The 24,427-nt window shown below is 41.1% G+C and overlaps 1 protein-coding gene across 3 annotated transcripts in view; it reads right to left on the reverse strand.

The window, feature by feature from the left end:
* Window positions 1–24,427, reverse strand: part of cacna1ha (calcium channel, voltage-dependent, T type, alpha 1H subunit a) — a 214,306-nt gene that overhangs the window by 92,831 nt on the left and 97,048 nt on the right. For all 3 annotated transcript variants that reach the window (XM_054750462.2, XM_054750461.2, XM_054750463.2), the window contains exons 3-10: window positions 19,901–20,012; window positions 19,180–19,313; window positions 15,853–15,950; window positions 12,290–12,449; window positions 6,681–7,005; window positions 3,702–3,794; window positions 842–1,080; window positions 260–756 (exon numbers count right to left, since the gene is read on the reverse strand). In XM_054750462.2, the coding sequence (XP_054606437.2) occupies window positions 260–756; window positions 842–1,080; window positions 3,702–3,794; window positions 6,681–7,005; window positions 12,290–12,449; window positions 15,853–15,950; window positions 19,180–19,313; window positions 19,901–20,012 (1,658 nt within the window). The remainder of the gene's footprint in view (window positions 1–259; window positions 757–841; window positions 1,081–3,701; window positions 3,795–6,680; window positions 7,006–12,289; window positions 12,450–15,852; window positions 15,951–19,179; window positions 19,314–19,900; window positions 20,013–24,427) is intronic.

A 24,427-nucleotide genomic window follows, 5' to 3' on the forward strand; every position in this document is an offset into this window, starting at 1 on the left:
AGATTCCGGGCACCCTTAAACATTTTGAAAACTTGACTGAAACTGTTTTTGCAGTCAGTCACAAACAGTCAAAGCCCAGTGAGATGCTGGCTTAGCCATGCTGCTTACCTAGATGGCACCATCTTGTCAAGGTCTCTACATCAGAACTATTTCTTTACGGCTATCTAGAAGCTCCATCTCCTGTACAGACCTATGTCTAGATGTGGCGGTAGCTGCCCTTTTTCTTATCTGACAGTATGTATTTCATCACTTTTCTTACTGTGCTGTCCCATGAGCTGGTAGAGCTTATTCAGTGACTCCGTGTGTTCAGACGCTGATGTATGCTGCTCCGGACTTCGCCCGCTCTGCTTCGAGTGCGAAGGTGGCGTCTTGCTGCTGTAACTGCACACGAAGGATGGCAGAATGGTCGGATAGTTCATCCCTCCGTTCAGTCGCCCGAAGAATGTGCCAACTCCCTGAGTAACAACAGTCGGGTTATCGCCGCTGCTTCCGTTTGTACTGCCTCCCTGGACCTTCATCTCCAGCTCTTCGCCTGCTCCTTCTGTATCCGTGTGTTCAGCGGTCGCCACGCCGACTGTGTGCTGCCCGCCATTGCTGAGGCGACAGTGTTGGTGCTGATGGTGCTGGAGGAGGTTGTGTATTGGCCTCAGCCACAGTGCAGTACCTAGGCCCCTACTTGAACCTTGGCCGTGCCCATTCCCTCCACCGTTGCTGCCACCACCACTGCCATTAGGGTTCACCTTTTTACGCCGTTTACTGTCGAGTGGAACAAGAGCAAAAGTTGCACACAGAAAGGGGAAGTTTCAGCATGCAAATAAATGACATACACTCATCACTGTACCTGTGCCAGCCATAGTACATCCTCTGCAGCCTGCGTCTCAGTTTACGGTAAAGGTGACTGATATATCGCAGCATCTCTTCATAGCACGAGCCTGGCTCGCTGTAGCTGGCCAGGGTTGAGTCGTTGGACATGTAGCGAGCACGCTGCTCCCTCATCAGGGCGTTCTCCCTCTGCTTTGTCTCAGAAAACTGGGTGGCAATGACCACGAGGCACAAGTTGATCATAAAGAAAGAGCCCACCTGGTCGGAGAAAATAAAAAGCAAGTGATTAAACCCACGAAAATGAAGACCATCTGTAGGTGGAGTGGGTTATTTCGGACTGGAATGACAGTTGTATTTGTGTGACTTTAACGAGAATTCTGTTAGGTTCAACAAACAATTAAGATATCCACCTTATTCCTGAGCCGGCTCATGTAGAAACCATGATGTGAGCAACATCCGGTGAGATACCGGAAGTAGTGCATAGCCATTGGTTTACATGGTGAGGTTTCGTTTCTCCTTGCAGTTTTTTTGAACATTTCAAGAAGATTTTAAAAACTATTTGATCTGTTGGTACCCTTCAGTCAATAAAAAAACACAGTGGTCACAGAAAGTACTTGAATCTGTCAAAAGTAATAATAAATAAAAATTCTATGAAATTTAACCAATGAAAGTCAGACATTGCTTTTCAACCATGCTTTAACAAAGTTATAAATTTTTTTTATCATGGAACAGGCCTGGAGGAAAAGACTGAAAATAATGTGCCCAAAGGGACGTGTTAATTCAAGGTGTGTCCACTAATTGGTATCACAGGCGTCTACAATCTTGTAATTAGTCAGTGGGCCTTTATATGGGGCCCCAAGTAGTCACTGTGTTGTTTGGTGACCAGAGGAAGCGAAGGAAAGAGTTGTCTCAGGAGATTAGAAAGAAAATTATAGACAAGCATGTTAAAGGTAAAGACTATAAGACAATCTTCAAGCACCTAGTTCACCTGCTCCTGTGACTACAGTTGCACATATTATTCAGAAATTTAAGATCCATGACTGAAGCTAATCTCCCCAGACATGGCTGCAGGAGAAAAATGGATGAAAAATCAAAAAGAAGGATAACCTGAATGGTAACAAAAGCGCAGAGAAAAACATCTAAAGAGATCCAAGGTGAATTTCAAGCTCAAGGAACATGAGTGTGAGACTAAAACAGAACTTTTGCCAAGGCACATCAGCTCTATGTTCACAGGTGGAAAAATGAAGCATATCAAGACAAGAACACTGTTGCTACTGTGAAACACGGAGGAGGCTATGTTGTAATTTGGGGCTGCTTTGCAGCATCTGGCACAGGGCGTCTTGAATCTGTGCAGGGTATGATGGAATTTCAAAACTATCGAGGGATTCAAGAGAGAAATGTGCTGGCCAGTGTCAGAAAGCTTGGTCTCATTTGCAGGTCATGGGTCATGCAACAAGACAATGACCCAAAACACACAACATTGGACTATTCTAAAGTGGCCTTCAATGAGCCCTGACCTCAATCCTATTGAGCATCGTGGGAGTGGGCTGAAATATGCCGTTTGGAAAAGGCGCCTTTCAAACCTGAGACAACTGGTGCAATTTGCTCATGAGGAGTGGGTCAAAATATCTGCTGAGAGGTGCAGAAGTCTCATCGACAGTTACAGGAATCATTTGATTACAGTGATTGCCTCAAAAGGTTGTGCAACAAAATATGAAGTTAGGAGTAGCATCGTTTTTGTCCAGGTCTGTTCCATGAGGTTTATTTTTTTTTAATAATTGTGTTGAAGCATACTTGAAAAGCAATATCTGACTTTTATTGGTTACATTTCATAGACTTTCGTTTATTAGTACTTTTGTCTAATTGAAGTTATCCCTGTGACCATTATGGGTTTTTCTTTCATTGGCCAGGGTATCTGCAGGTTTAAGGGAGCCAAGTTTAAGACTTTTAAGACCTTTTTTAAGGCCAATTTGACCAAATTTAAGCTTTTTTTTTTTTTAATTACATTTAAGCTATAATTTCCAGCTATTGCCTGGAACCGGTGCTAACCACGTAGTAAACGTGGGATTAGCCATCCTGTTACCATTAAACTTGCACTTCCCCATGGCACAAGCTCCCACTAGCTTAACCAGCTAATGTGCTCATCTAAAAATAGGCCCCTTTCTCTACCAACTGAATGTGTACGGTTCCGCTTATCCCAATATCATACACAAAAAATGCTGAACACTAACTAGAAATTCAAGAACATTTTATAGAAATAAAATAATCTTGTTTATTGGATCTTTGGTCATTTAAGACCTTTGGAAACTGTATTTAAGGATTATTTGCCATTTTTAAGTATTTTTAAGGCCTTAAATTTGGAAAAGCAAATGTAAGACTTTTTAAGGACCCGCGGATACCCTGCAAAGAGCACAAACAATTTTGTCCACATTTGTATAATGCATTTCAAAGGAATAGCATTCAGAGTTGATGAAAAAAATGAGATAGAAGGAAAAAAATCTGCAAAAAGATTCCGAAAATAATATTAAAAAATATCAGGAATTTTGAATTAAAAAAAGACCTATATTAGTATTTACCTATTATTATTATTATTATTATTATTATTGTTGTTGTTGTTGTTGTTGTTGTTGTTGTTATTTTAAACTGTATTAAAACCCTTATTCTTCAATAATCATTTTAAAAAGTTATAAATCAATTAAAATCTTAGCTGTTCTTCCGCAGTATAAAAGTTAAAGGAAAACAACAACTGATAAGATTAATAAATTAAAAACAATGAATGACCAGTATTATAGATCTGGGTCATGTATTTTGTGGATTATTTATTTAGATGTCTAAATAACCCTTGTAGATTATGGATGAAGATTAAAGTTGGTACTTACAATAATGAGCAGTATAAAATATATAAAATTGTAGAAGGAGTGAGCATCCATGACATAGTACATAATGTCCACCCATCCTTCCAGCGTGATGACCTGGTGGGAGCAAAAACATTAATACAAATTTTTTAGAGACTCGTTCAACCAGTAGAACTGAAAAGCATCCCTTTGACATACACACCGAAAGACAAGCTGAAAAGTTTGTGCATGTGTGACTGCGCCAGGGACTCGCTGCAGCTCTTTCATGTAGCTCTTATGCTAATAAGAAATTCAGACTTGAAAGCAGTGACTCAGCTTGGGCCGACTAATATCACACTCGCACCTCAACTTTACACTATCAGCCAGAATAACACATTACAGCGTGAGCTGCAAAAGCACGTAACAATAGCACTAGTGCTGTTTCAAAGGGCTGATATGTGTGGATCCAGATAGAAATAAAAGCTTTTATTCCATAAATATACAATCTACAGAACAGCAAGTGCTAATTTTGTACACTTTTTTTTCAGACTTTACATTCTTTGCCAGTGTTTGCGTTTGTTCATTAGCAAAATATTTCATGGAAGGATTACAATGAAGTTCCCAGGAATTGCAACAGCTAGCAGGTCACTTTTGTGTGGAGCAGCATCAAGCTCTAACAAAAGCCAAAATGACTATCAGAAAACATGTATGTGCATAGTTAACCAATAATCTAAATGTTAAGTTGACAAACAAAAAAAACACAACATTTCATGTGTTTTGATCATACAAACACACACTAACCCCAGTTTCACACTGGAAGCATCGGTGGCGCGAAACAGCAGCGGAATGGTTTTCTCACGAACTTCAAAGCGGATCTTTTCACACCTGGAAAGTCTTGGCAGTGGCATGGCTTCCTTGCTGTGCTCTTCGCTGGACTCGCGAGATGACACTATACCTCGAGACTTGAAGTCACGGTTTGTTTACGCAATCCGCCATTAAACCAAAAGGAAGGAAATCACGTATGATATCGCTGTTTGATGTCATATAAGATGTTGTTCCTCTCCATGGCCAAGAGTAAAGCCATGAAAAACACACCGCTGCACTTTTGGAACAATGGTGTGAGTAAATATGCCGCTAGGTCACACGTAAGCGTTATGTATATGAAAATGCATCACTGCAGTACTTTTATTTTGAAAATTACCAGGGATTTTACACTGAAACCATGTGTGATTTCCTATCTAGCCCTATGTTAACTGCGTAAATTGACGCATCCCAGAAAAGGCTCTTGGCAAAAATAGAACCCAATCCTATTTTTAGTGGCGTGGCGAGCTGCTTCTGGGACGCGCCTGGAAGTTACCGCGTCGCTGCTGGTTTTTAAACAGTCCATAGACTATAATGGACTCTATTTGAAGCCGTAACGTCCGCACCGCTGATGCTTTCAGTGTGAAACCAGGGTTATGCAGGCTGGCTGTGTGTGTGTATGTGTGTGTGTGTCTCCTTTCATCATAAGGTATGTAAGTTCCTTTGAAAAACAAGGCCACCCCTAGAAAATTGCCGGCCAGTGCCACCCTACAGCCCCCCTGGAACATTTCCTGAAGGCGCCACTGCCCACATAATAAGGCAACACCTCACAACAGTAAAAGTCCCAAAGTATCCTCAGGATAATTCCGTTTGGAAGCACAAATTCACTAAAACCATAAAACCAAATAAAATACTCACTTGTGGTTCAAATTACTACAACTCTTAGGAAAATATTAAGAATCACTCCATGCCTCTGCCCTTCTCTCTTCCTGTTCAATCTTTCAATTTGAAACTCTTTAAATGTTTGGGGAAGAGATTTGTGGCCAGAAAAACTGAAAGTAAACAGCAGCTACACAATAAACCTGAGGAAGGAATAAAAAAACGAATCCCACCTAAGAATCCAAGTCTCGTTTACTAAAGAAACTCAACAGGAGAAGTAAAAATGCAAACATCGGAATCTAGTCTTCAAAGCCTCGTGAGCTGAGACCACACACCAGAAGGTTCTGAGCCTGAGTACGGGTGTGTGTGTGTGTGTGTGTGTGTGTGTGTGTGTGTGTGTGTGGGTGTGTATGCTTGTGTTCAGGTTTGTGCTGTACTCTCAGAGAAAGTCAAAATGTCTTTCATACCTATCAGCCTTATGTAGGCAGGTTTATAGGATAGGGAGAAATTTAAATCTCAACCACAAAGACTGTGTTAGCGAACAGAGTTCGGTGTTGGATGAAGCTGCTGTTCCTGAGAAAGTGAAAATACCAGGTGGTGAAAAAGGAGTAAGAACAAGAAAAAACTAACTTAATACAAATCATATGTGGAGGGACGGTTCAGGCCTTTGTTCGAATAAATCTGTTATGTGAATTTACTCACTTGTTAAAAACCAGTTTGGAAAAATCACACGGATTAATATAAGCTAAAGCCTGATTTATAATTCTCCGTCAGCTCGGATGTGGAGTTATGTGATACATAAATGTATCATAGGCATTGATTTCATTTTCAGACTGGCAACAAAAGTATTATTTTTGCACTGAGTAACATTACTAAAGGGGCCCTTAATGTAAGGTGTTTCCAAAGATTTCATCAACATCAAAAACTGAGTGCAGTATAAAAATGAAAAAATAGAGTAGGCATAAACTGGTGAGAATTTTTTGTCGTTTTAAGAAAACATTGACTTACTTTGGGGCCTGCCACCCATGGTGTTAATTAGTCTGTTCTTAACTAAGCTCTGTGAGGTAATATAGAATATTTCTCTAGATATTAACAAGTAATGTGAAATTAACAGCTTTTAAGATTCACTAATTAGTGTTTTCATGAACTGCTTTACATATTTTGAGATTAGAGTTTTGATCTCGGCCTCATTGATTTATAGCAGTTAGCTAATTAATCTGGAAAGGGCAAAAAATATGTATTTTTTGTAGCTTTGTCTCAAATGTAAAACTTCAACATACCTAAATTATTGCTATAAATAATAAAAATAAGACTTAAAATATTTTTTCATTTGTCCCATCTCACCTGGAATATGGCTATCCAAGCATAGCCAATATTGTCAAAGTTGACAGCTCCCTTGTGTGGGTTGAGCTCCCCGGGGCGGCAGGTGTCATAGCACTGGTTCCAGTTGACACAGCCATTAATGCTGGCCCCTCCCACTCCAGGAGATTGTCCAATTATAGCAGAACTTGGGTGAGGAGGAGCCAATGAGCATTCTTTTCCATCCTCAGTGTAGTTTGGCACATTGTGACAGCGCAACATCCCGTTTTCGCGAGGAGCTGAGCAGATAAACGGGCTGTCTTCCCCTTCCTCAGACATGTAGTAAGGGTTCATGGACAGATTGTATATTCTAGATGGGGGGAAAAATAAAGAAAATGAAGCTGTTGTTACAATACAGTTGTGGATTCTGCTGTTTTATGTATTACTTCAATGAACCCTGACATCGTGTGGTATAGAAAAGTAAAAATCTGTCTGGGTAATAACTCTTATGTCCGTAGATTCTTCCCATATTGTTTAAAGGCTGTTTGATACGTTTTTCAATCAAAAGAGAAATTCTAGTAATAGAAATGTCATCAAAGGGCAAGATGAAAATACATCACAGAGAACAGAGCATTCCACATGACAATGGTGTTGTTGGGCTGGACAGGGCCTCCTGAGTTTGTACCTTTGCATTTTTCCTTTTCGTGAACAGAGTCACGGTTTACAACTGAACACTACACAGGAACTGCAAAACCAGAAAAATATCATAGACAAGTAAGATATTTTTGGTGTGCAGGATTCAATATGACATCTTCTGTTTGACCTGTATTTATGTATTTTGGGTTTATTCTTGTTTAACCATTTATGAAAAGCTTTGAAATGCAAGAGCAAAAAGATTCTTGGATCAAACGAGGCCTTTCCTTTCTGAATTTTCTTCCCTTAACTCCATGGTTTTTCTCAAAGTGAAGCCAGTTCTTCACTGGGCTGCAGCCAACTGTTGGTGACAAATGAAGAATTACAGACAAAGAGATTCAGAAATATCTCGAAAGGTTTGCAAGGGTCCTCAATAGGAATGGCTGTTAAAAAGTGGGAAAACTAAATAAGTTTTTTTGTGGCCCAAATTAAAACTAAAATACAAAATAGACTAATTGTACAGTCCAACTTTCACTACCTGTCAACTGTTTCACTGTGATGATCATTTTAGATTGAATCATCTTTCTTCTTTGGTTATCAATTTGGAATTTTTGTTCTATCACAACATTTTTCTATTACCATATTTATGGGATAAAGCCGTCACTAGTGGCACATGTCTTTAGACGTGTTTCCACTGTGGGATTTCCATGAAACTTCTGGGAGAGAGAAAACTGGAGACGGCTCGGTCCACTTAGCCATTGTGCCTTCATACAAGTTCAGCCTTTTCAGGACGTTGCTAAGGCAACATGTCACCACTGCTTAGGCAGTGAGTGATGTCACTGATCAGCGGTGTCCAGTATCCTGTAATTTAAACATATCAGGGGATCGGGAGTGTGGCTGCGTAATGTAAAATGTGAACTTCAATGACCAGAAGAAATGTAATTTTTTACGGCGTTCTGTAGAAGACCAAACGCACCGTGAATGGCAGAGTTCATAAAAAGTGATTTTAACGCAGCGAAAATGCCTCTTGTATGTTTTTCCTTCCATTGTGAAATTTTTGGGCCGAAACCATTATCCGATATTCAGATCACAGTTATGGCTGATAACCGATATTTGCCAATACTGATATACTGACAACAATGCTTCGAAAATCAGCAGATTTTGTATAGAATGAAAATTACTAAAGCTGAATTTACATTATTATGTACACACACGACACATTTACGGTTCTGAGATGATTTCATTCACTGTTCACTTTCCGGAGTATTTCTCTTATCCAATGGCACCACCTAGTGGCTGACAAGCATATCACACAAAACCGCTGTTCCTCTGTTTTTTTAAGATGGCGACTTCACGTTTCTGTTTATAAATGTGCTTCTGTAGCCGACAAACCGAGCTAAAACATGTTGTTTTACGAGTATTATTCCTATTGTGTTTTCATATATTTAAATTTTAGAGACTTTCTTGTCCGTGAAAATTTCATCAACTCTGCATCAGCTGAGGTATTCCTTAAATGTGAAGCATCTAAGCAGTAGTCTAACGCTATTGGTTAGTTCTGGTCTGCGCTCAGTTTCCTACAGCACTAAGCATGCCCCTCTGCCGAAATGTTAAAAAATGACTAACATCGGCCAATACCGATATTGATGCCGATATATTGTCCATCCTTAATTGTTTTCTTTTATCTGATGGCACTATCTAGTGGCTGACAAGCATATCACACTGTGACCTACTTTCATTTCTATATTTACGGCCGAAAGCAACACTTCTTGTTCATGAACGCGCTCCTCTAGCAGAACAAACAGAGTTAAAATACACTGTTTTACAATTATTATGCTCATGTTATGTTGTGTTTTCATTTATTTATATTTTATAGACTTATAGGTCACCAACTCTTCACCAACAGAGGCACGTCCTTAAAGAGTAACTAAACCCCAAAATAACATCCCGTTATATATGGGATCGGGTTCTATATATGCCACAAGCTGCTTCTGGGACACGTCAATTTCGGCAGTTAGCATAGGGCTAGACAGGAAATTAGTCACGGTTTTAGTTTAAATGTCTGGCAATTTTCTAAATAAAAGACTGTTGCAGAGGTGCGATTTCTTATCAATGCGTTTCGCAACAGTCTTTTTCTTTTGTGGCTTTAATCCAAACCTTGGCAGCAGAGTAGCACACAGTGATCTCAAACCTGATGATTTAATGGCGGACAGCATAAACAAACCGTGACCTTTGAAGTGCTGAGTGATTTTGTGATTTCGTGAGTCCAGCGAAGAGGACGCAGAGATGCAGCTCCACAGCTGAGGCCCCTACTGGTGTGGACTGAAGTGCGGCGAAGCCCGCGAGTAAGCCGTTACGTGACCCAGCGTCACAACCAAACAGCATCAGTTACCCACAAGTTCTGCTCAGTGGCTCTACCGAGCCATGCTGAGTACATATCCCAGTTCAAGTAATCCATTGGTTCCTGAAACAGCCCGGAAAATGGAGACATGCTGCAAAGGTCTGGTGAAATTACCAGAAGTTACGATAGTGGAGACAGGCCTAAAATTTGTGATTTCCTGTTGTTAAAGACCCAATATTTCATTTTCTTATAGTGATTTCTTATGGGATCACTCAATTTCTCTGCAATCATATGAGGGGTCCACACAATCAAGAGAAATGAATGAACATTCTTTTGTTAAGCTCAATAAAACAAAACATATTTTTCATGTACTCAAAATGTCCAAATAGTGCTTTTGCTTCACTCAACACGAAACACTTTCCTTTGTGAAGAAATCGGATTTAAAACAAAGCTGCTACATCCAAACTTGAGCCAATCCTGTCGTGGTTTTCACTGTGATGGAGGTAGTTAGCCTTACTCCTGTCTGTCTGTTGCTGATGAAAATTAGAAATGGTTTTAATATTCGACAGACTTTGACATATCAAGCTATAACCTTAGCGTCAGGAATAAGTGTTCCTTGTGAAACGGCGACTGAAAGGTGTCTAATGGAGGAGTGCGAGTTATTTGATGCATTGATAAGTAAGAGCAACTTCATCTCTTAATGGGATTTTCTGTTTTCTGTTCCCTCTCATACAGAAAAAGATTCAGATGGATTAACTGTGGAACAATTGGTACCATTACATCGGAAGCATAATAAATTCAAGAGTCTCAAAGTGACATTATTGGCTTCCTGAGGTCATGGGCACAGATATTTTTGTTTCTGTTCGCTTGTACATTATCTGTCCCCTTGGCCAAATAGGCAACTGAGCTTTTTTCTGTCTACTTGAATGTTGTTGTGCCTTTTTGCTTTTGTTTGCTTAGTTTAAAAGGAGAAATGTTCCTCTGCTGCTAGTATTTAATGTTGTTACATCATAAAGATGAGAAATTAGTTTGCTTACTGCTGTGATAAAATGATTTTTAGGGATGAGTCTATATATCTTTAATTTGTTTTTTCCCTGTTCCTATCCCACCATTTCCTCTATTATTATTGGTTGTGACCTGGTCCTGCGAGGTCACAGAATCACGGGAGATTTGCTACACTACGCGTGATTTCGGAGTGACAAGCAAGAAGTAAGACTATTCATCAAAAACCCTCAGCTACAAAGGTTTCACAGGTAATGACGTACTTTATTTTCCCACCGGATAAGGAACTGGAAATTTACGTGGGACTTTTATTTTGAAACTTTCTGAATGTTTTACGTTGCTTTCATGTTTAGCCCTTTTTACAAGACACACCAGGATGGCAAATCAGCATAATGGTTCTGCAATGATGTCTTATAAACGCGCCATGCCAGCATGGCAATGCACGAGTTTTGCGGCATTTGTTCCTCCTCGCTCGGTAGTGAAATTTCGGTAATTGTCTGTCTTATAAACAGCGATTGCGCCTTGCTGCAATAGAGGGAGGTGTCATGATCACGTGGGGACTGCCGAGCTCCGACAGACAACTATAATAACAATGAAAGTAAAAACGGGCCGTAAGTTTCCAGAACCAGCTGAAATGTTAAACTGAAGCGATGCAGCGCTCCTGGAGCTTCTTTCCTTTAGAGCTGGTGCTCAGATCACCAGAGACTGCACTGGGACTGTGGACGATAGACCCCTTTAGGAGGGGCTTGTCAAAAAAAAAAAACTTAAAGACTATCTAAACCCCAAAATAACTATTTATTTTTATTTTTTGCTAATTAACTGTATAACTGGGTCTTTACAATTCCAATCCTTCTGTTTCTGTGCATTTTTGACACATTTGTGTAAACTTGATTAAATCTAGAATCTAGGTCTTAAAACGTCTTAGTGCTGCCCCCTGTGGCAGAACAGCGGCTACTGCATTTTAAACTTGTGATTGACTGGGGATGGAACAATTTCCCGTCATCGGTACAGTCTCCTCCCACTCCCCCTCCCTCACAGGATGGAAATTCCCCACACTTGGCCATGCCACTCCCTGCCCCCTGGCAACACCCACTTTCATAGCATTTTTCAAATCTTGACTAGGGGTGGAGTTACATTTTATGATGGTGTGCAGTCCCTCTTTAACAATTGCCGCTTCTATCGCAATAAAAAGCAAGTTATGTCCAAGATAAACGGAAGTTTGTGGCAGTGCTGTCCCCAGACCCCCTTTATTCCGCTACCACGTATTGTTTTGTAAAAAGGACACGACTGTGCAACATTACCACCATGGTCTGACCACTCATAAACAACCTAAGGCTCCCTGATGCCGCCACAAATTGTTGTGGCAAATTGACAACATTGTTTTGTAAAAACAACTTTTGACCTGGTCTGGACTGATTTGAATTGCAAAGTTAGATGTGTTCCGTAAACGTAGCGCATAAGACTCAAAACTTAAGCAACGTGTTCTTATGCTTCTGGGGCGCATCCAAAACATGACACTTCACAGCAAGCGGAAGGAAACCCGTCCACTCTAACGGTGGCTAAATGTCGCAAAGTACGTTTCGCCACACTTTTAGAACCAGGAGGAAAGGAGGGGTACAAGTCAGATATTCATACGTACAATGACTGGCCCAACTCATTTTGATAAGCCTGGATTTCTTACGTTCTTACGTCTTCCCCAAGGAAGCAGCGGTTCCGCAGAAGTCCCGCCCACAGCTGCACCCCCACAATGCCAAAGATGAAAAAGACAAAGAAGCAGAGGAGGAGAACATTTCCCAGCATGGGCAGGGTATCCAGGAGCAGCGTCACCAGGATCCTCATACCTACACAGTGGGACAAAAACGCAAGAGAAGATAAATTAGTTACTCAGACTGGCTAACATCCAGAAGTTCAGCTGGTTTTGCACGTGGTGCAGCAAGAAGCCCCTGTGGATACCCGACCCACTGTCTAGAAAGTGTGGGAACTAGCATCATTCTTGGAGTCAATATTATCACAAGTGGCAATGGTGAAAGTGACAGACATGACTTCATCATCTGGGGATTTGAACTCACAGCTTCCTTGTGGTCAGTATTATCTAACCATACAGAATAAATGTCCAAATGTCAGATATGGTCAGCATCAACTGAGTGGCTAAACTCAACAAAAGCACAAAGTCTTACATCATCACCTAATTATATAGATTACATTTATATTACACCACAATGTAATTTTTACAGCTGCAGGAAGGTTGCTCATGTTAAAGCTGTTTGTGCTCTGCTGTTGCAGGAGAAACATCTGCATGGCTCTGGTAATGTCTGTGTTAATACCTTGGAAAACATCTTTTTACTTCTAATAATGGGTCTAAACCGGTCTAAACGGCTCCTAGCTTACCAGAGTTCTACACATCGGACACTGATTTGTAAGAGCCCATGCTGTGGTGCAAATCACCAAATTTATGGAATAAAACTACGGTTAAAGATTCCCTTACTTTTTACTTTTCTGTCACACTTAAATGTTTTAGATCATTGGCAGAAAATGAGTCTCTGATGAAGACAACCTCAGCAAATGCAGCATTTATTTTACTATGATGATTTTATTAATTAAAGAGGACATGTTATGACTTTTTAAAGTTATAATATGTCTATAATCGATTCTAAGCACATTCACGAGTTCTTAGAACAAAATGTTCCAGTGATCTTAGTAACTTTTCAGTACCTTCCAGAATGAGCCATTGCAGGGCTTTGTCAAAGAAAACAAGCTGTTGCTGGACACGCCCACCCTTTTCCTGATAATGGGTGGAGCTCAGATTTCAGGGAGGGGCTTGGAGTAGAGTCTTTGCTCATCCAGCTTTCGCAGGTGTGGTCTATGCTAGCTTTCATTATCGTAAAGTCACAATAAGAGAGGTTTTCAAATAACTTGTTTTAAGCATAATCCCTGAAACCCAATATTGACAGAAAATGGATGGATGTTTTTATTTAGCTTAGAGTGCTTAAAGGCACACACATTATGAGTAACCTGCTTTAGATCAAATTGTCTTTCAGGATTTCCCCTATTGAGCAGAATTCATGGTTCCATCAGCTATAGCAAATGCTCCAGGTCTAAAAGCAGCAAAGCAGCCCCAGACCATCACACTACCACCACTGTGTTTGACTACTGTATTTTCTCAGAAGAGCCGTTTAAAATTTCCACAAAATATAATGGAACACTCACCTTCCAGAAATGTTGACTTTTTATCTCACTAGTTCACAGACTCATTTGTTAAATGTATTATAAATCACCAAGATGTTTTGGCCCAGGAACTCTCCCATGGTGGCCATTTTAATTATGTTTGTTTGTTTGCTCTGGCATTTCTTTAGAAAATTATATGGTTTTGAGATCTTTTAGCATCACTAATGTTCTAAGCATAAATTAAAAACTGCCTTTTACAATCATTCTGCTTTTTTTTTTGGTCTGAGAGTAAAATTTGCTTGTCGATTTGTAACATTTAGGCATGACAAAGAAGCAGGAATAGGAGTAATGTGTAAGTGGGCAAACGCTTTCACAGCACAGTGTGAGCCAGACGTTTCTGAGCATTATTTGCTGATGACATTGTTGTCTTTGCTCACAGCTTGTGATCTAGTTTAAGAGGTTTTCGTTCTTTTTTTGTCTGAACCAACCAAGTGACAGAACAGAAAAAATCAAAGCACAATAGCTGAGTCTAAACAAAAAATAATTTGTTTTTAGAGTCTGCACACAGCTCTGAAAAACTCTGATGACTTATTCAAGCAACCACTAGATGTGTGCATGAGTGGTGTGCACACACACCCTCACACACTGTACAAACATAACAACATAACTGCAAATTATCCACGGTTTGCTGATAATTCACAGAAGCCCCCTGCAAGCTGAGGCCCTGTTACAATGAAATAAACAGAGCACTGCTCGCTGTATCTAAGCTACAGAACAAAAACACGCTTAACAACGGTGCAACAACTCTCATCTGCACCCAGACAGAACTGCAAACAAAGAGATGGAGAACAGCTTAGGGGAAAAAAGTCTAGATTTTAGAAGAGCTTCGCATCCACAGACACTCAATTTCTGATCTTATGTAGGATAAAAACAAACCAGATTTTTAGGAGGTAAAGTGGTGTTGAACCCCCTCAAGGGGTCTGTCCACCTGTGCGGCTGTGAATGTGAGCTATGCGCTTTGTTTGCCCTAGTTCTCTACAATAACCTTGACTTTTCCAGCCTAAAATAATTACTGTCACCCTCGCTGCGATTCTCCCTTGCGTCCTGCAGCTTCACCTTCAGGAGGCATCTACAACAAGTCATCTTTGTTTATTGCTAAAGCAAAGATTCATAATCCTCTGGACTAAAATATAAACTCATCATCAAAGTTTTGTACAAATTAGCTTTAGTTACCATTAGCAGAAACAAGCAGCTTGCTAACAGTTTGTTATGACACCATGGCCTATAATGTCTCCTTAGCAGGTGATCTATTGCCGCTTTTGTCACAGAGCTATTAAGAAAGTGACAAATCATCAGCAAGTTCTAGTGAGCTAAATAAAACAAGCAGCAACTCCTCTGGGTCATTTTTCAACTCACCTCGCCACGGTGGAGACACGGAAACCAAAACATGGTCCTGCACCGTATTAAGTCACCAAACTAAGGCTGGCAGAAGCACACAGGACCATGTGATGGTAAAAAGAAACTTAATATAAGGTGCTGACTATAACAGTGTTCAAAACAGATTCAGCAGAGGTGGAGCAAGGGATTATTTAACACAGGGGCAAGAGGTTTTGGGGGTCTAAGGGGGCCCTTGGTAAAATCCAATTCAATGTCTGTTGGTAACATAAAAGAGCATTTGCACTATTTCTCAGAACATTTTGAATGATGGATGACAATAACTGGCATTTTACAGAAAAATATAAACATTTATACAAAACGTAACTATGTATGCCGAGTCTGTCTGTTTTTAGTAGTCTATTCAAGTGGTGTCTTGAAGAATCACAGTATTTAGGATGTTTCCAGCACATCCCATTTTAATAAATGGATGCTCAAAAGGCCTTCTGAGAATATGTGGCCATACTTTAACCACCAGGTGTGTTTGTGAAGAGAAACAGTAAAAATGTGTACAGAATCGTGGACCACCAGGACCAGGATTGGTTGTGTAAAACGACCATGGCTGTGATTTTACGATAAAATAAAGTCAACAGAAATTTAAGGAATTCTTATTAACAATCTGTTTACTTAAAAAGCCGGACTTACTTGGTACTCTGTTGATGGCCCGCAGCGGCCGAAGTACCCGAACAGTGCGGATGGCTGACAGGCTGGCGTTGTGGCCATCCAGAGAATACTCCATCACCCTGAAGAAAATGTTGGCATGAAACTTGATACACTGCACTTCTTAATGTAATTAATTATGCAGCTCCAAATACACATCTGATTCTGGATGGTCTTAATGTGTAATATCACCAAAAGCGTTAAATGTTATATATATGTAATGTATGGACATCTAACCCATTCCCAGCTACGGAAATACTCAATTAGCTATGCAAATTTCTGCTTGGATACAAACTTCCGGCTGAGGGTTAAAGAACACACTTTCTCACTTTAGCCGCCTAGTTGAAGAGGCACAATTGTAAAATACACAAGATAATACTTTTTCTTATGTAAAAACTGCAGATATGTTTTATGCAAATGTTCCAGAGGCATTTACTCTTCAGTGGGGATGCACCACTTTTTTCCTAACTACAGATACTTGGATCGGAGTACTCGCTGATACGATTACCGATACTTCTACCACACAAAAAAAATGCAATGAATTGGAATACAGGCTCTCTTCACCCAAGTGTCCAAGCCTTGGGCTGGTGGAAAGCGCTATATAAATGAGATCAGATGAGATGACAAAGTTGATCATCGAGCTGCAGCCTAAGGTATCCTGGTGCCAAGAACACATATGGACACCTTTATGCCCGAACATGATGTTCATTAGGGACAATCTATGACGAGCACAGCAGTCCAATAACAAAACACAGCTCAAATTCAGATTGGGGGTGGGGGGGTTGGGGTGGGGTTCTCCCCACCACACCTCTCCAGGTCTCACTGTTGTTGCCCACATGAGCGTTAAGGTCCCCCAGCAGAACGAGGGAGTCATCGGAAGGAGCGCTCTCCAGCACCCCTGTTAAGCTCCACACTAGTTCTACTCCAAACGGCTACTCAGGGACAACTCGGGCGACGGTGGCACAGGAGTTAAGTGCTCGCCCCGTAATCGGAAGGTTGCAGGTTCGAGTCCCGCTCAGTCTGTCGCTGCCGTTGTGTCCTTGGGCGAGACACTTAACCCACCTTGCCTGCTGGTGGTGGTCGGAGGGACCAGTGGCGCTCGGCAGCCTCGCCTCTGTCAGTGCGCCCCAGGGCAGCTGTGGCTACATCGTAGCTCATCCCCACCAGTGTGTGAATGTGTGTGTGAATGGGTGAATGACTGATTGTGTTGTAAAGTGCCTTGAGGGGTTCCAGGACTCTAGAAGGCGCTATATCAAATACAGGCAATTCACCATTTACCATAACTCTTGATTTTGCTTTTCATCAACTTATTTTTCAACTCTGAGATTTGTTGGTTTCAAGTTGATCAATGCATGATTTCATCAGGTTGATAACTCTGACACTCAAACAGGAGACTCTCCATTTTCAACTTAAACACTTCACTAACATAAACCAGAAATATTTACCAACCATTGGCGTCTTTAGAGTAAAGTTCATGAGTAGAGCTTGCTGTGCTGTTCCTGTTTGACTGAGGAATGAGAGACACCATCCTGCATAGGTGTTTTATTTTTATTATCAGCAACCAGTCAGTCACCTTTTTGTTGGTGCATTCTAGGAGATGTAGTTCTCAGTGGTGGTGGACCAATTAGACCTCCATTTACTCAGCTTTAACCCAACAACCCCATCCAAGGACTCCAAAAAGGGTGGGTAGTCTGAGCTGCAGTTAGGTGCATAAGCACAGACAACTGTCAGCAACCGCCCCCCCACATGCAGGCAGAGGGAGGCTACCCTCTCGTTAACCGGGGTAAACCCCAACGTGATTGCAATTCACGCTCATTTTATCATTTTATTTTCTCAAGAAAATCACAACTTAGTAGTGCAATGATGATGTTTAAAGACAAATGTCATTTAATCGTTTTGGTGTCAGACAAATAAAGTTTTTTATTCTACTCTAGCGCAGAGTGCTAACCCTTCCTGCAGTTGTCTTGCACTTCTCACACTGTTGTACTAAACATGGTTGCAGGCAGGCTCCTGACACCGTGCCAACACAGGAGCGAGACACTATGAGTCATGGGGAATTTTAGAAACTCCAAAAAACCTGAAACGGACTAAAGCCTACTGCACACTGGAAGCATCAGCGGCACGGAACAGCCGCACTGCTTCAAATACAATCCATTATAGTCTATGGGGGTGATTCAAATCAGCCGTGACACGGAAATTTTCAGACATGTCCCAGAAGTGACTCGCCGTGCCGCTAAAGATAGGATCAAGATCTGTTTTTGTCACGAGCAGCTTCTGGGACACGACAATATCCGCAGTTAACATAGGGCTAGAGAGGAAATCACACACAGTTTCAGTGTAAAAACCCTGGTCATTTTCAAAATAAAAGTCTATTGCAGCGGTGCTATTTCATATCTATGTAGACTACGTCTACACAAGTGACCTAACGGCTTATTTACTCCCTGCATAGTTCCAGAAGGGCAGCGATGTGTTTTCGTGGCTTTAATTGCATAAATTCAAGGGATTTTGTGATCTCGCGAGTTAAGCGAGGATGATGGCGGAGAAGCCACTTTGCTGCTGATACTCTCCCGGTGAGGCTGCGCAGAGGCGCAGTGGTTAGAGCTGTTGCCTTGCAGCAAGAAAGTCCTGGGTTCGCTTCCTGGCCTGGGATCATTCTGCATGGAGTTGGCATGTTCTCCGTGTGCATGCGTGGGTTCTCTCCGGGTACTCCGGCTTCCTCCCACAGTCCAAAAACATGACTGTTAGGTTGATTGGTCTGTCTAAATTGTCCTTAGGTGTCAGTGTGTGTGTGTGTGTGTGTGTGTGTGTGTGTGTGTGTGTGTGTGTGTGTGTGTGTGTGTGTGTGTGTGTGTGTGCATGATTGTTTGTCCTGTGTGTCTCTGTGTCCTGTGTGTACCCCGCTTGATTGCCCATTGACCCCCCCCCCCCACCCCCACCCCCACCCCACTCCCCGCAACCCCACGTGGACAAGCGGGTTCAGAAAATGGATGTTCACTGGAGAGCAGCGATTGTTGTGAGTAAACCTTTCTGCTGCCGGTGAAAGGTTCTCAGTCGCCCAGGTCATGATAATCCAAAAGGGTTCAAATGAAGGCAACTGGACTTCTTTGGTTTCTTAAAGACTTTTTGCTTCTCATCCAACGTCTTCAAGAAACCGCACCACTGATGCTTCTAGTGTGCAGTAGGGGTAAGGGCAAAGTTTCAGTGGGACAAGAAACTTATGATTTCCTGTCTTTCTCATGTCTTACTGTTATTTTAGCAGACAATCCTAAATGAAATATCTGTAGGGATAAAAGTTGTAAATGGTATACCAACCCTGCCATTACGATGACAAAGTCAAGCTGGTTCCATTTATCTCCGAGGTAACAATTGGGGCCGAAAATACCAAGGGCCACCATCTTGATGACCATTTCTACAGCGAAAAAAGTGAAGATGCAGTCGTCCAACACCTGGTAGCACAAGAAAAATAAAAACACAAAGAGGGTTAACAATAATAACAATCAGGACACGCCCTTGTTGGATCCCTCCGGGCAGAAACACGCTAACAAATAAATTAATGAAAAAGCCGTGTGTGGAGGGGAAAACAATCGTGTGTATGTTTGTTGGTTAAACTCCAGCTGGGAGCACTTCAGGCTCATCGCAGTCATGGCTGTGTCTCACTTAATTAGACGTTTTTCACAGCAAGAAGAACGTCTGTGTTTGAGTAGAACGAGCACATCTCGGAGCGCATGTTCACGAAGAGTCAGGAAGCAAACAGAAGAGAGGAAATTCACTTTAAGTTTCTGTTCATCCAGGATTTACAACAGCAGGGCAGCATGTTTCTAATCTGATCATGACCAGTTTGAGTAACTCAATGTGTTTAAAGACAACACGTTCCTGCATGCTGTGTTCCACCACATGCTGATAAGATTGCTGCTTTTTGCTGCTTGAATGTACAAGGTGAACACGGCGTGTTTTCACAGAGAGAAATCAAATGCATCATGTCATGAAAAATGCCCCTGTGTGTCCTCGCGAGCCCAGTTCGTGTCGCGCTCACCTGTAAGATGCGGCACCACTCTGACAGGCAGGTGACGTCCTCACAGGGCTGAAACATCCCCAGGGTCACGCAGTTCAGCAGAATCACAAGCATGGACACGTGCTCGAACCACGTGCACGAGGAAGTTAAGGTCAAAACAAACATTTTTATATCACAAGCGTAAACAAGCAGGAAAACTTTTTCATACGCCCTGCCCACAAAAAGCATTGATTCATGTATCTGATATGTTCTAGCAGAGAGTTAACAATCAGACCATCAGTACAGTGGAAACGGACCCCGATCGGAAGATCTGAGTGAGTCTACTGAGTGTAATAATGACAAAGAGCTGCTAATTTAATCACAAGCCTTTTAACAAAGTCACAAATTAACATTTCGATGAGTTGATGTCTGCCGCACATCTCATCACTGTGAGCTGACCAGTGGCAGTCTAGAGGGAAAACCTGAACATCACATTGTAACTAGACAATAAATAATCCGTATCAGATCAATTAGTGTCAGAGTCGGAAGTAGACCAACTGACCGGTCAGAAGGCTGATTACTGACATCTGCATCAGTCAAACTTGGACATGTTAAGCAGTGATATGGTTCCCTGCTGATGAGGGAATTTTATTATCATAAAAGTTTTCTAAACGGGACCACGGACCTGGGATTGGTCCACCACGACTGGCACCTTAGTCTACTATCCACCAACGACTCGGGACTCTTCCTGCAGGTGGTGGATCCACACGAGGATAAACCCATGTAGTTTAGCCTGCAACAGCATTTCTAGCAAGCCTTCAATCAAATGTGGTACAGGCAGTGATGGAACACAACCAAGTACAAGTACTTCATTACTGTACTTATATACAATTATTCTGTATCTGTACGTCACATGAGTACTTTTTTTAGGCCTACTTTCTACTCCACTTATTTTTCTAAAAAGTTTCTAAAGTAAAAGTACTGTAATTAGCATCTTGTCTAACCTTCACCCCACCCCCGGTATGATGGAAACTGGCAGCACACTCTCTTTTCCACGCTGAACTTTGGTAGGGTACTTTAATTTGTGTTTTGGCCCCTCCCCCTCGGTCCGATGACACACTTCCACAAACACAACGCATATTTAAATGTTAATTGAATACTTTGTTGTGACGCACCGATATGAAATATTTGGGCCGATATTGATATCCGATATTGACATCACTGTTATTGCCAAGAACGATATTTGCCGATGCCGATATTCTGACATTAATGCTTCTAAAATTAGCAGCTTTTGTATAGAATGTAAATTATTAAAGCTGAATTTGTTATTATGAACACACCACAAATTTACGGTTCTGAGATGATTTAATTCACCGTTCACATGACTAAACAATCACACATCACCCCCCTCACCCTCTGAAACATAAACAAATGTAGACAAGAGGGAAAAAATACCGGTTGTTAATATCGGCTCGGTTTTATTTATCGAACCGATACCGATATGTTAAAAAATGACTAACACTGGCCGATTCCGATAGTGATGCAGATATATTGTCCATCCCTACCTAATGCTTTATAACTTTTAAGTACAATTGAAAATGCAAACTTTAATACTTTTACTTAAGTCAAACATTTCTTGCATACTTCCACTTAATTAATGATTTTACCCCTTCATCTGTACTTATACTTAAAGACCAGGTTCACTGAGAAACTGTTTTTACTTGTTATTTTTTAATGTGATTGGTCACTCTGAGTTTAACATGCACGCTAAATGTGAAAATGACCTTCTACCCCTATTTCCTGCATTAGCTGCTGACAGAAGGCAGACACTCAGACTAGAAAATCCTGTGACAGCACATAGAGTCATCAAATGAACATTCATGGACTCATGGCCTTTTCAATTTGAATTATGATTTTAGATGAAGGTGTAGCAGTAAATTGTTGGCTCAATTTTAAACTTTTTACATTGATTCCAGTGTGTTTATTTTTTTAATTATTCGGCTGTGTTTCTCTGTAACTGTGAATGTCGTGAAATGTTTAGTGGTGTGAAAGTTAAAAAACAATTGCATGAACTGTGAAAAAAAAACAATACAACAATAATTAACTATTTACTACCTTCTGAAAGACACACACTTCAAAAGAACGTAAAGGTTGATTATGGAACACGAACACCAAAGCGACATCTAGTGTGTGGAGGTTGTAATTGCTACAACAGAACAAGGTTTCCAGCCGTCAGGATACCAGGTCCGTTGCCGATACGTGAATTTTTTTATTTGGGTCCATCTGTTGTAGGCTTCACCTACATTCCCTCTGGTTTTTGATCTTTTATGGTTGACTTACTGCTTGACTTGCCAAATCCGCCGTTTTCCACACTGCCAGCCTCGCTGAGCTGAGCAGATGTTTTGGCAAACCGCAGTGGTGCCCTCTATTGGCTGGTAGATGTAAACACAACCCCAGTGTTGTGCCCATCAAAATAAAGATTTCTAAATTAAAATATAGCTTTTAAAGGAAACAATGTACCTTCATCATGCACACCTCTAAACGCCCCGCGCAGGTAGTAATTTTAAAAAACATAGCTTTTTATGAAATTGTGGTATGCCGTACAGTGTTGTTGCAGAAAACCTTTAGTCTTGCCGGAGAAGAAGAGGCAGCTTAAATTAAAGGGTACAAATGTCAGATGTCTCCTTTGACTTGACTAGAAAAGCACTCCTGAGTAATCTCATGAGGATTACCTTCTACTTGTTTAATCCACCTTTTATCCTTTTTGGGCGAGCAGTGAGATTATCTAAATAGGACGAGTTAGAAAGAGTACAAGCTTTGTTCTATCATTGCTTTACTTTGTTAAAATAATCCCTAAAGGATCAGTGTCTTCAGCTCACTGATGTCTTATCTCGTTAGGAACTACACCAGAAAGAAAACACTTTCCTTTGATGCTGTTTAAATGCTTCAACGTTTGGCAACTTAAATGGGCACTTATGGCAAATAACAAGTGTAAAAATGGCTTTCCAGTTTTAAGTCATGTCATAGGTCTTTTGGTCTTAATCAAAACAGGCCCAGCCCCCTTGGTAATGTGCAGTGCATTACTGCAACATGGAATACTTATTATGAGAACAAACATGGAGAAAATCAGAGTGCATTAGTCACAGCCTCCTAATCCCTGCTAGTAGCACAGACATCACGATGCAGTGTGATCTAATATGACAAATCAAATAACGCACGCACACAAGAAAAGCCCATAATATAAGCATTACAGATTACAGTCCTTCTGAAGCAGCTCTAATTTAAGAATATGTCGTGATTACAATGAAGGGGAAAAATAATAATCCACAGCAAGCAAATCAGAAGAGAAGAGGAGTGGGAGACAGAGAGTGAAATGGATGGTTGAGTAGAGGAAATGAGGGGAAAATGACAAGAGCATAACTGCTTTTGAATCTTGTGTCCCCCATGAAAAAAACCACCACAGATAACTTTCATTTGGCTTTTGTCCCAAATACACGTCTTTTACTCCTACTCACTTGTATCTCCATACATTTCCTCTCTGACTGACTTCTGACATAGATGAACTAGCTCAAATTCCAGAAACATGTTTTACAGCCTAGTACAAAAAACATTTTAGTACATTTTAGTTTAATAGTTCAAGTTTACAGTTATGACAACTCTGTGCACAACTCGTGCATCACATTAGTCGCTCAACTGCGTTTTTCTGTCTAAAAGGGCCCGCAAACCCGTTCTGGTTAGCTGTTAGCGCATAGCTACATGGGCTAAGAGTTTGATGGGAGTCTGCACCCACCCTCAGAGTGCTACTCTTTGCCCATTTTTGTATTATCCAGAAGTGACGAGATGTGTGACACAGTCAAGATGGCGGTGGGCTTTAATTCAGAAACCTTCAGGTGATGGGGCAGAGGTTGTCCATCTCATGTACTGACATATTTAAAGGAAATGTTGCATGACTGTGGTCAATACTGTTTTAGGATTGGAGCACAAGCACAACTTGATCATTTCTCAGCATAGGATTATCCTAGTTAATTTATTATCCTAGTTAATTTATTTGGTATGACGTACAGCGGGAAATATAGTAAATAGGCAAGTAAAATGTTTTTCCCAGAGAAAAAATGTATTTCAATTAAATTCTGTTTATTTATATAGAGCCAAATCAGGACAAGAGTCGTCTCAAGACACTTCATTAAGCCAGTCAGTAAAAAGTTTCCTATATAAGGAACCAAGCAGGTTGCATCGGGTCACTGACTAGTGTCAGAGTCTTTACAGCAATCCTCATACTAAGCAAGCATGCAGCAACAGTGGAGAGGAAAACTCCTTTTTAACAGGAAGAAACCTTCAGAGGATCCTGGCTCATTATAAGCAGCCATCCACCATGACTCACTGGGGATGGAGAAGACAGAGCAAACACACACACACACACACACACACACACACACACACACACACACACACACACACACACACACACACACACAAAACATAAATAGGGAGCCCAAGTCTCCTCCCTTTCGGGTCGGCTCATGGGTCCCTGGAAGAACAAAAAATTAATGCAAGACAACGGTGCTCAAA

The sequence above is a fragment of the Nothobranchius furzeri genome, chromosome 12 (genome assembly GCF_043380555.1).
Source record: "Nothobranchius furzeri strain GRZ-AD chromosome 12, NfurGRZ-RIMD1, whole genome shotgun sequence".
Lineage (NCBI taxonomy): Eukaryota > Metazoa > Chordata > Actinopteri > Cyprinodontiformes > Nothobranchiidae > Nothobranchius > Nothobranchius furzeri.